Here is a 13,019-nt window from a genome sequence, read left to right as displayed (position 1 = left end):
TGTTGTGCACATTACCACTGTGATGTGTAGCTGTACAGTAATGGGCATGAGTCATGGACACAGTTGCAGGTTGGATATATTTAGGACATGTCACATACACCCTGAATCCTGGGGGTGATGGCATGTACATCACAGTGAGACCTGTAGCCACAATTCTGATGTGCACCCACAGTCTGTGTGCATGTTGTGTCTCAGATGTGGATGATCAAATGTGCCCAATGGGAGACAGTCTCCACATCCATGTGGTATGTGCAGTAACCGTTATGGTGTGTGTGTGTCTAAGAGACGTACATGTAGGGTCTGCAGAGACAACAGTGGCCACTACCTGTGGGACTCACGCTTGCCTTGTGGCGTGTACGTGATACGCCATATCATGCCAGTGTCGATCTGGCAATACAGGGACCCTGGGTATCTTCATGGCAAAGATCTGTGATGCCTGGGAGACATCAGGCCTCACTTGTCACTGTGGTGTGTGTTTGTAACGTCACAGCAGTACATAAGTAGGGTGACACAGCCCGATGATTGGCCATTGCACTACATGGGACTTATGTGGACATGTGGAATTGAGATGTGAGGTGATGGGCATGTAGGTGACATATGTGTCCATGCCCAACAGTACACATCTCAGTACATTGTGTAATGTCATGATGTATCATGTGATATTGAGCCTGGTCATGGCCACATGGGTGGATGAACCGACAATCTTCCTTTGTGCATCTCTGTTCTGCAGGGCACCAGCTGTCCATCGACCGTTCCCAGACCTTGCAACCATACAGGAACGCAACCGCATCCGACGGAACCGCTTCACCAGGCCACTGATTGAGGAGTTGGCGGAGCAGTTGGCGCCACATCTGCTACCTGGCCGGACATACCCTACAGCACTGACCCCAGAGGTGAAGGTGATAGCAGCCCTGCACTTCTTTGCTACTGTTACCTTCCAGGACACTGTGGCTACAGCAGGTGGGATGTCGCAAACTATGTTTAGCCGTGTGCTACGCGATGTCTTGGAGGGGATGTTGCATTTCCTTGACCTGTACATCAAGTTCCCTAGCTCAGCTGAACTCCCTGAAATAAAGGATGCCTTTTATACACTGGGGAGGATGCCGAACGTCATCGGATCTATTGATGGTACACATTTGGCCCTGATACCACCACAGGCACATGAGCAGGCATACCGGAACAGGAAGCATTTCCACTCGATCAATGCTCTGGTGGTATGTCTTGCAGACATGTGTATCACACATGTGTGTGCACGGTTCCCCGGTACTGCGCACAATGCCTACATAATGAGGAGTAGTCGCATTGCAACGCTGATGTCACAAGCCTGGCTTGTCGGTGTGTACTGACTGTTTACCATTGTGTGTGTTTGGCAATGTTGTATTCCGCACTCCTACAAAAACTCTGCTAATTGTTTGTGTGTAGGTGACTCCGGATACCCCAACATGCCGTGGTTGCTGACACCCCTCAGGAACCCTGTGACACCAGCCGAGATGAGCTACAATGAGGCACATGGTCGGAGCAGGAGGGTGATTGAGCGGACATTTGGCCTCCTGAAAAGCCGCTTTCGCTGCCTGGACAAGACCGGAGGGGCCCTCCCATATGAGCCTGCAATGGTGTGCAAAATTATCCTTGTATGCTGCATGCTACACAACATGGCAGTGCGGAAGGAGGTGCCTCTCATCCAGGATGACGATGACCAACCTCCGCCACCTGTGGAGGATCCCAGCCTGAGCCACGATGCCAGTGATGATGAAGATGAGGGTGACGTCCGCACACAGCTCATCAACAACTTCTTCACCTGAATGTGAGTTTATGGGGTTGTTATGTCAATGTATGAGTTAGCCTGAAATGTGTTGTGGCTGCTGGGTTGCTTTCTGAGTGTGTCTGTGTGCCACTTGACTAGATGCGTGCAGTGATGTGTCCATTCAGGTGGTCTGTACTCCACAATAGGGGAGTACTGCTAACTTGTTTCTGTGTACGTTTCTTGTGACATGTGTATTGCATTTCTCTCCTGTTCTGCTGTGCTTTTGACTGTGTCTTGTTTCTGTCCTTCCCAGGGTACTTTGCCTGTTGTTTGGTCAACACTGACCACCAACACCCAGAATACAACCCCAGTGTGGGAGTAATCAACTGCCATCAAGTGATGTGCCACATACCCCTGGACTTCAATTATCAGACAATCTCTGTGACCATGTGTCCACCGTAACATACAATTGCCTTGCAACTATTTTAGAATAAACATGTTGCTGATGTGTAATGAACCTGTGCTATGCTTTGTTAGGTGTGTTGTCTGTCTTCCCACATCTGAGTGACATTTGCGTACCTCACCTGTGGACTTGTTACCACTGACTGTGGATAGGTGTTGAGTCTGTGCATACCTATGTGTTTTAGGTCAACATCATTGTGTGGGATGAGTAACATGGCCATGGTGGGTATGTGTTGTGTTGCCATAGTGGTGTGTCTCACTCACATGTGTCACATCACCATGACTCACCTAACAGTGGTCACATTGTTGTAGTATTTGGCATGCACTGTGTTGTTTAGAAGATCAACATCTCCATGACACATGACAATTTGGAATCACAACAGAGGCAAGTATGGTGTACTGGTGAGTTTATTTTCGAACATGTGTGAGGAAAGTGCACAGAATGGTGGGAGCTGTACATTGGGTTTTGAATCCAAAGTTCACATTAGAGTTGGAAGTGTTGGTAGACGAAATGTCCAGAGTAAAGTCCACAGTCATCTGCGACATTGGACCAACATGAACCCTCCATGTCATGTGGGTGAGTTGTGTGCGATTGGACATGGTGAACGGGTTGCGCACAAAGAACATTGTCCAGAACAGGTATAGAGGCCCTGGGGGATGTGCTGGGACATCTGCCTCTCAAATGTCCTTCTTCGGACGACCCCTCTTCTTCTTGGGGTGGGGGATCCTCAGGTGCAGGCCTCTGCGGTGCAGGGGGCTCTCCGCCAGAGTCCTTCTCCCTCCATGTGGCATTGGCAGATGGTGTTGCAACAGATGCTGTGGCCACACAGGGAGGTGTGGACATGTTTGTGGTGATCTGGCAGAGGCATTGGAGTATGTCCCGATGCACCGCAGTAAGGGCATCCCACTTTGCCTCCATGCCGGCATGGTGGGCAGCCTGCTCCTGTTGTATGTCCTTGAGGATCCCCACTACCTGGCCAAATCCTACGGTGCTATCCTGGTACACATCTATGATGCGTGCCAGTTGGGGGTCATCATGCAGTCCAGACCCCTCTGCAAGGCGTGCCCTCTGCCTCCCACCCCTCCCAGCACCCCTATCCACACGGGCAGGACCAGCGGCGGCACGCACAGGTGACACTGGGACCCCTTGGGTGGTGTTGCTGGTGGTGTTGGCTGTAGCTTCCGGGGGGGTCCTGTGTCCCTGTGCTGTGGGTGTTCTGTGGCCTTTGTCTGTCCGTGTTGGTGGGGGTGCCCTGTCAAATTCCGGATGCTGGAGGCATGGGTACAGGGGGTGCAGATGTTGATGCTGCTGATGCTGCATGATGACTTACACCGGAGGTGCCAGGTTGTTCGTCGTCATCCGAAGAGGACAGAGACAGAGTCAAACCAGAGAGCTCAGTGTCCACCAGAGTCTGGGACTGGGAATCCTCTTCATTTGGTACTGCGTCCCCAGCACCACCTGTGTTTGCAAGAGACACACAATGTAAGTTATGTTTCTACAGGCATTAATGGTTCACAAACATGACATTTTCTACTGTACGAACGGATGCCTGCCTGTACACTGCTTTGTTCCGGCTTGTCACGGACAGAGATTGATATTGTTGTTGCACATTGCCCAGCCATAATGAAACATTTCAATGTGCAAGTCGAAGTGTGTGCATGCCCAGCTCATGGATAGATTTGTCTGTACATGACCATTAATACTCCAGGGCCATCATGTTGCTGACACAGGTGTGTCATCCCTGTACACATGTGAGATTGAACAAGGACATACGTGCTATTCCACTGGGGATATGTTGTACTATTGGGGCATGTGTTGTAGCAGAGTTTGCTAGTCTTTGTGTGCCACATTGGTGTGTCGGTACGACAAGGTCACAGTTCGGTATGCCTGTGATCTCTTTGGAGGGAGTGTTTTCTTCCAGTGTTCCTAGTTCCCATCTCATTTCATACAAGTGATGATGTCACCATCGTTAATGAGTCTGGTGCTGAGTTTTGTACGTGCATATGTGATTTGACTTGTCAATGTTCTCCATGGTGACATGGATTAGGCAAGGTAGCACTCTGGCTTTTCAATGTTCATGACAGTGAGGGTCGGTGGTGTGTGTGTTGCAGTTTGGCTGCTGTGAGTAGCATGTCTTCTCCAATGCTGTCCAGGTTTGACCTTGTGTCTACAGTGTCTATGTCAGTGAGTGGTGTGTTGTGTGTTGTGTGAAGGATGCCTATGTTTCAGCACGATGTAGGAGTGGAATGCAGCTCACCACAGCACCGAGTATGAATGAGACCATGCTATGGTGTCGGCTATATTGGTGTGTCCATTCCATTCACTGTCAGATGTCCCGTCAACGATGTATATGTGAGTTCCTGTGTGTTTTGTGCAATGTACCATATATATGGCGCTCCACATTTGTCATCTGCAAGGCATACCTCCCCTGGCCGGCCAGGAGGCACCCCTGGACACTGCATCCCCAGACAATGATTTTGAACATATGGTTGCAATGGCTGTGTGTGCGAGCGGGTTTTGTTTGGTCAGTGCATATGTGTGATTGTCAGCCACATCATTTCTCAGGCCCAGTGTCAGACATCTTGACAGTCCCTTCCCACTCCCTGTGAGGCAAGCATGGTTCAGTGTTAGCTTGCTGGGCCATGTGGGTGGGTGGGGATTGTCTGTGACTGTGAAGTCCTGGTGTTTGTTGTTGCTCAGTTCCCAGCATGGACTTGTGCTCCCCACAACAGAGCCCGGTGTCAGACATCTTGGCAGTCCCTTCCCACTCCCTGTGGGGCGAGCATGGTTCAGTGTGAGCTTGCTGGGCCATGTGGGTGGGTGGGGATTGTCTGTGACTGCAACTCCCATCATGCTCTTGGCTACACCCCCTTCCCAGCATGCCCATACTTCCTTCCTCTTGACTCTGCTTCCCTGTGAGGGAGTGTGACAGCAATGGCAAGATGACTGACTGTGAAATCCCGGTGTTTGTTTGGCTACAAGTCCAAAGAGAGCCCCTGTGCTTCACACAGCAGCACCCAGTGCGGGGTATCTTTTGCTGATATTTCACTGAGGTGTGGGTCAATGCATTGTACCCGGTTAGTTGTGTGGAGTTTGTGTTGGGGGGGGGTGTCTCCACATGCTGGTAAGTATGGTCAGAGCTGTCAGTCCTCCTTCCCACCCGGCGAGACATCCCACCATGAAACGTGCTTCCATTGGAGGGCGTGCAAGTTGTCTTTCAGGATGTCAGTCAGTGGTATCCTGCTTCTGATTTGCACACAACCCCTACCAGGGCCTTGTGCTCCCCACAGCAGGACCCAGTGCCAGCCATCTTGTCAGTCATTTTCCACTCCCTGTGATGTGTGCATGTTTCAGAGTGGTCTTGATGGGCCAATTTTGAGGGGGAGCATTATCTGTCACTACAAACCCCATCATGCGTTTGGATACACTCACTTCACCTGCATCCCCACTATTCCTTCCTGTCAGTCAGCTGCACTGTGAGGTAGTGTGTTTGTGGTGGCAAACTGTCTGGCAGTGTTTATTTGGCTTTGTGCTGCTCCCTTGCTCTATTTGTTTGTAGGTTGGTACATGTCATGACTCAGTTCAAAGTCACTATGAGATGGCAGGTATTGTGTTTGTCTGACTAGTATACACATATTGGGATGATTATCTATTGGTTACTGTGGCTTTGCTTGCGGTGCATGGTTTCACTGTCCCCTTGCCACACAATATTGAGTATGTTGTTTGTGTACTCACCAGGCTCTGGTATGTCTGTTAGACAATGGAAGCTCTCTGGGGGTAGGATGTCCCGCACCTTCTCCTCCCAGGTCCTGAAGTAGACTGTTTTGGCAGGAGGGCCACCGCCGGTGCACTGACTCAAGGCGTGATCTTTCTCGATGAGTTTCTTTACACTCCTGCGCACGTAACACCACCTGTTCTGGATATCGTCCTTTGTGCGCCTTGTTGGTGCTTGTTCGTTCACCTTGTCCACAATCCTCGCCCACATCTTTGTTTTCTGTGACATGGGGGTCCTTTGGACCAATGTACCAAACAAATGTGGCTCTACTTTGATGATCTCGTCTACCAGCACTTCTAACTCACTATCTGTGAACTTTGGATTCTTCTTTCTTGTGGGCATGGTGATGTGTGGTGGTGGTGAGTGATCTGTGTGTGAGGGTGCAAGTTTGTGTGGGTTGGTGTTGGTTTAGCTAGCTGTATGTGTGAGTGCTTTTGGTGAGGTGCTGATGGTGTGTGAGTTGTGTGATGGGTGAGTTGTGAGTCTGTCTGTGTTTACTGTGTGATGGTTTTTGCTGCTGGCTGTGTCTCCTATTGGCAAAGGATCATGGTAGTGATTGATGTCCTTTATATAGGTGCAGTTGTGGGTGTGTCCTTGTCCCACGTTTTTTTAAATATTTATTGGCTTTGTCATTGCTTGTTTGATCCTTTTTTTGTCTTTTTTCCTTTGGGTTTTCTAGGCTTGAAGGAGACGTTGTTCTCACCGAGACGGACGCTGATATTGGCTTGTGTGGGCTTCTCCGGCTCGTTCAGGCTGACTTTCTTCTGTGTTTCATACACGTCGGTCGCGGAGATCTCTATTACTTGTGGGCCCGGTTTTCTGTGCGTATCTGTCATGCGGCTTGGGCTCCGTGCGAGTCGGTCTGGTTTTACATGCATTGCATCGTACTGCATGGATCGGACATCGCAGGTATGTGTTGGTCGGGTTCATTCCCGGTTCGTGTCGGTCGGTGAAACTCGCATCGGTTTTCCGGCTGGATCACTATTTTCCTTACGGCTCGGTCGTACGGCTTGTATTCCGTATGTGTCGGTTGTAATTCACACGCGTTGCATCGTACTGCACGGGTCATACGGCGCTGGTCCGTGTCGACCGGTCTTCGGTCCGTACGTTTTGCAGCTGAAATCGGAATTGGCCCCTTATTGTTAGAATTATCTGAAGAAACTATAACGTGTGTCATTAAGTAACTTAAGGCAATACATCTATCAGCTAGTTTCCACTAATCAGAAGGAACTGTGTTTTAGCGAACAACATAAACTTAGGATGGTGCCAGACTGATTCCATGCACCCCCGTAGGTTATGTTGTCCCTTGGACCAGCTAGCTCACAATGCCACCATTAGCCCTCCTAATGTGTACATGGAGCAAATGGTTATAGCAACCACTTGACATGACAACTCTGTTCCCTCAGGAACTGTGGTGATAGATTTAGAACTTTTTGTTCAGTTGCTCATGCTCTTTCTGCTCAGAGAAATATACAAAGAATAAACAAAGGGGCGTTTTCTAATTTATTGAACCGTAGTGATTTTTGCACAGAAAATATGAGCTGCGATGGTTAACAGACAGAAGCAGACAAAGGTTATAATGAGTGTCCACATAGGGAATAAAATGAAGAGTTCCACCATCTTGATGAGGCAGCTTATTTATGCATCCATATAAAGTATTAAAACAATGTAGCGTACTCCTATGATGCTAAACCTAACCTACGTGTCTAGGGTGTGGATATATTGTCTGCCAAGAAACTCCCCTTTGGATGATCTAACCCCTTTACCTGGTGGGTAAGAGAAAGGACCCGTTGTGGTCGCGAACTGGACACCTCTCATGGAGATGTCAGTCAGGTGCTTAGGTGAATGCTTCAGCATGCAGGGTCCCCTCGAAGTCAGCAGAAGGGTCTCCTCCAATTTTGCCAGGACACAAAAGGCTATATATAGAAAATCAAAACACACAAGATGATGGACGGAATGTTGTACATTGGCAAAACATTCACCCCTAGTCACAGATATGGGTTTAATCCATCGTTATTTTGCTCACCACGCCACCCCAGTTCAGACATGGCCATATGCAAATCAGTCTTGAACCTGTGCCTGATGGGAACAGTCCAGCCCGAAATGCCAAGCCGTGTCTTCCATTGGACCGGAATCAAGCAACCTAGGACCGGACTCGGGGTTGGAACGGCATGGTGAGCAAAAAAACGATGGATTTAGGCCCAGATCTCTGTATTGGAGGGAATGTATGACATTGTTCTGCATTCTGTCCATCAACTGTTGTTTTTGCATTTGTCACCCCAAGTGGGAAGGGTATGGCCAGACGTGGGTCCCGTGCTCTCCATGCCACTGGAATCAAGCTATCCTGGCTGAAGAGGGGTGAAACCCCGAAACCGGTCCTAGGATGCTTGTTTCCAGTCCAGGGAGGACCTGGCTTGGCAGTCCGGGCTGGACTGTTCCCATGAGGCACAGGGTCAGGACTGATTTGCATATGGCTGGGTTCAAACTGGAACGGTATGGTGAGCAAAAAAAGGATGGATTTAGGCCCAGATCTCTGTACTGGGGTGAATGTATGACATTGTTCTGATTCTGTCCATCAACTGTTGTTTTTGCATTTGTCACTCCGAGTGGGAAGGGTATGCCCAGACGTGGGCCACGTGCTCTCCATGCCACTGGAATCAAGCTATCCTAGCTGAAGAGGGGTGAAACCCCGAAACCGGTCCTAAGATGCTTGTTTCCAGTTCAGGGAGGACCTGGCTTGGCAGTTCGGGCTGGACTGTTCCCATGAGGCACAGGGTCAAGACTGATTTTCATATGGCTGGGTTCAAACTGGAACAGCATGGTGAGCAAAAAAATGATGGATTTAGACCCAGATCTCTGTACTGGGGTGAATGTATGACATTGTTCTTCATTCTGTCTATCAACTGTTGTTTTTGCATTTGTCACCCCGAATTGGAAGGTTATGCCCAGACGTGGGTCCCGTGCTCTCCATGCCACTGGAATCAAGCTATCCTGGCTGAAGAGGGGTGAAACCCCGAAACCGGTCCTAGGATGCTTGTTTCCAGTCCAGGGAGGACCTGGCTTGGCAGTCCGGGCTGGACTGTTCCCATGAGGCACAGGGTCAGGACTGATTTGCATATGGCTGGGTTCAAACTGGAACGGTATGGTGAGCAAAAAAAGGATGGATTTAGGCCCAGATCTCTGTACTGGGGTGAATGTATGACATTGTTCTGATTCTGTCCATCAACTGTTGTTTTTGCATTTGTCACTCCGAGTGGGAAGGGTATGCCCAGACGTGGGCCACGTGCTCTCCATGCCACTGGAATCAAGCTATCCTAGCTGAAGAGGGGTGAAACCCCGAAACCGGTCCTAAGATGCTTGTTTCCAGTTCAGGGAGGACCTGGCTTGGCAGTTCGGGCTGGACTGTTCCCATGAGGCACAGGGTCAAGACTGATTTTCATATGGCTGGGTTCAAACTGGAACAGCATGGTGAGCAAAAAAATGATGGATTTAGACCCAGATCTCTGTACTGGGGTGAATGTATGACATTGTTCTTCATTCTGTCTATCAACTGTTGTTTTTGCATTTGTCACCCCGAATTGGAAGGTTATGCCCAGACGTGGGTCCCGTGCTCTCCATGCCACTGGAATCAAGCTATCCTGGCTGAAGAGGGGTGAAACCCCGAAACCGGTCCTAGGATGCTTGTTTCCAGTCCAGGAAGGACCTGGCCTGGCAATTTGGGCAGGACTGTTCCCATGAGGCACAGGGTCAAGACTGATTTGCATATGGCTGGGTTCAAACTGGAACGGCATGGTGAGCAAAAAAACGATGGATTTAGGCCCAGATCTCTGTACTGGGGTGAATGTACGACATTGTTCTGCATTCTGTCCATCAACTGCTGTTTTTGCATTTGTCACCTCGAGTGGGAAGGGTATGCCCAGACGTGGGTCCCGTGCTCTCCATGCCACTGGAATCAAGCTATCCTGGCTGAAGAGGGGTGAAACCCGAAACCGGTCCTAGGATGCTTGTTTCCAGTCCAGGGAGGACCTGGCTTGGCAGTTCGGGTGTCATGTTACGGTGCTTGCCGTCCCCCTCCACGAAGACGCACACACAGAGACGACCCGAAATACTCACTTCCGGGCGGAAGTCGAGTACCGGTCTAGTCATCCACAGGAGCACTAGGGTCAAGGAAGCGCTTCCGGGGGAAACGCTTATACGCCGCGTTTCCCGCCGGCTCGGCGCTTCGTATTCATTGGAGTTCCGAGCAGCGAGGAGCGAGAGTGACCGTCCTGAAACCGAACGGAAAAGAACGCCGTCCCTATCCCGTGGAACCAGTTTCTACCTTCGTCCACGCTTCGGAACCAGTCCTGGCTTCTCAGGTTTTTCCTAACCCTTGCCCCCTAGCCTTCTCGGGCTGTTGAAGGTTTCTCCTGTTCTTGTGCCTGTGGGGAGTGGAGCCTACCATTGCTGATTTTGCCTTTTATGATTTTGCACAGTTTATTTGCCTCAACGCGCATAGCGCCATTGCAGATTTCCATTGCTGATTTTGCCTCGATGATTTTGCCTCGATGAATTTTGCCACTGTTGGTTTTTGCCTAAAAGCGCATTGCGCCATTTTCTGATTTCCATTGCTGATTTTGCCTGGATGATTTTGCCACAGTCTGTTTTGCCTAAAACGCGCTTAGCACTATTTCGGTTCTCCATTGCTGATTTTGCCTTTGATGATTTTACCCTTTAGTATGTGCTAATACTATAGAGGAGTTACTTTCTCGCTGTGGCGCCTTGCTGTTTGTTTTCTCTACTCGGAAGCAGGGGTTAAACATTGATTGCCGCTTCCAGGGTTGTTACAGGAAACTAGCTTGATTTCCACTGACCACGGTGTGAGAGCACCGACATTTGCTTACTGCATAGCCTGTCCTTGGCCTTTCACCTACGCTACGGCCGTATTGCGACCGGCGTTCCCGCAGTAGGGTGAGTTCCTTGAGTCGGGGACAGGACATAGCTCTGTGTGTGCTTCCATTGTGGTTGTGGGTTCTTCACTGACCATAGTCTTCCTCTATCACAGGTCATTCCGAGATACCCTGCACCCCTACCCACCGCTTTCATTGAGGCTCCTTTCCCTGCGTCCATCTCATCCCTGCTGGGTTCTACGGTCCACGAGGGTCAGGTGGGTGCGGGGACGGGCGCTCCTGTCGTCTCTGCGGAATCGCTGCACAAGCAGAGGTAAGTCTTGTGGAGCAAACTGACAGAATACGAAGCCCACGTTTACCATTCTGCCCGGACGACATGGGCGACCCAGAGGTCACCTTGCAAGACATTGCCTCCATGCTAACCGCAATACAGGCAGAAAACCTCAGCTTACGTCACGACATGACTACCCTACAGGGCCAGATGTCATCGGGGGTCACCAACCCTTGGGGGTCCGCCCCGAGCCACCGGAGCATACAGGAAGGGATATTACGACAGCCAACATTTACGTTTGGGGGGTCCTCTGCCGCCAGCAACCCGACTCCTGCGGTCCAAGTTATCGCTCCTCATCCCGTACAACTGGCACCACCAGAACGGTTCTATGGCGACAGTACCAAGTATGGCATCTTTATCCATCAATGCCACTTGCATTTTATGGCCAGGAACACTGCCTTTCCTGATGATGCATCCAAAGTTGCCTACATCCTGTCGTACATGGGCGGAGACGCCGCTCAGTGGTCAATAGCCTTGGTTGAACACGACGACCCCATGCTGCACCACCTGCCGACCTTTAAGGAAGCTATGCGACGTATGTTCGCGCGGCACACCTTTGTGCAAGCCGCTGATAACGCGTTGCTCAGCCTCAAGCAAGGCAACCAGGACCTCCTGCACTACATCACCACTTTCAGTAGGCTAGTGATTGAGTCCCAGTGGCCCGAGGACAAGAAGGTGTCAGTCTTTTATCGAGGATTGCGAGACGAACTAAAAGATCTCATTTCGCAGTTCCCTGACCCACCCGAGGAAATCGGTCCCTTCATCGATCTGGTGGTGAAGATGAACTTTCGGTTGCAAGAACGAAAGTCAGATAAAGGAGGAAGCAGTGACAGTCGTCTCCTATCTATGGGGGAGAAGGAGACCCGGAAGACCCAGGAAGGACCCGGTCCCCAGAGCGACGCACCTGAACCCATGCAAATCGGAGGCATAAGAGGTCCTTTGTCAAGTCAGGAAAGGGAACGGCGGAGGAAACAGAATCAATGTCTGTACTGTGGGAAAAGCGGACACTTCGTCAGGGAATGTCCGGTGAAGCCCACGAAGTCCCGGAGCGGGAGGCCGTTCGCGTTGCCCATCACCAAAACGGAGAAGACGGGAAACGGGACAACCCAGTAGATAAGGGGATCCGTCCTCTGGGTTTTTCATATTGCAATGCCGCGATCCCTGCTGTAGTCGACGTTACTCACCATATAGGAATGGATGTTTCCTTGCAAAACCAGGAGGGCAGAACTTGGCAAGTGACGGCGATGTTGGACTCCGGTGCTACAGGCTGTTTCATAGACACCGCATTCTCACGTGCCTTGGGTATAGCCACAGTGTCAAAGGCCCAACCCGAGACGGTCAAGGCGGTGGATGGAACAGACCTAACTTCCGGCCCTATTCGGCACCACACCGAGAACATGACTATGTCCTTTATCAATCACCACGCCGAAGTCATCAGCTTTGACGTCATTGATGCTCCTCAATTCAAGGTGATATTGGGGTTGCCGTGGTTGGTGAAGCACAATCCTCGCGTTGATTGGGTATCCAGAAGCATCCACTTGGACTCAGAGCATTGTTGTGATTCCTGTTATACCCAAGACCACCTCCTCGGGACTCGCTCCATACAAGCAAGATCGCTGCCCGTGCAGGGTATGGGGTTGGTTTCCCAAGCAGCCGTGCCCAAAGAATATCTGGACCTCGCCGACGTGTTCGACAAAAAAGGAGCCAACACCTTGCCGCCGCATCGCTCGTTCGATTGCCGGATAGACCTGATTCCCGGTTCCACGTTGCCCTGCAGCAGGATTTATTCTCTCATGGAGAAAGAAAACGCCCACCTA

General features: G+C 50.5%; 1 protein-coding gene across 4 annotated transcripts in view; it reads left to right on the top strand.

The window, feature by feature from the left end:
* The window catches only part of LOC146856384 (retinol dehydrogenase 16-like), a 102,259-nt gene that overhangs the window by 80,488 nt on the left and 8,752 nt on the right, over nt 1–13,019 (top strand). The window contains exon 5 of one of the 4 annotated variants that reach the window (XM_085654504.1): nt 11,027–11,177. The exons of the other annotated variants lie outside the window; for them this stretch is intronic. Coding sequence (XP_085510630.1) covers nt 11,027–11,070 — 44 coding nt within the window. The 3' untranslated portion in view covers nt 11,071–11,177. Of the gene's footprint in view, nt 1–11,026; nt 11,178–13,019 lie in introns of those variants that run through there. 4 annotated transcript variants of the gene reach the window in all.

This window comes from Triturus cristatus, chromosome 4_1 (genome assembly GCF_964204655.1).
Source record: "Triturus cristatus chromosome 4_1, aTriCri1.1, whole genome shotgun sequence".
Classification (NCBI taxonomy): domain Eukaryota; kingdom Metazoa; phylum Chordata; class Amphibia; order Caudata; family Salamandridae; genus Triturus; species Triturus cristatus.
This window is presented reverse-complemented; position numbering and strand designations above follow the sequence as displayed.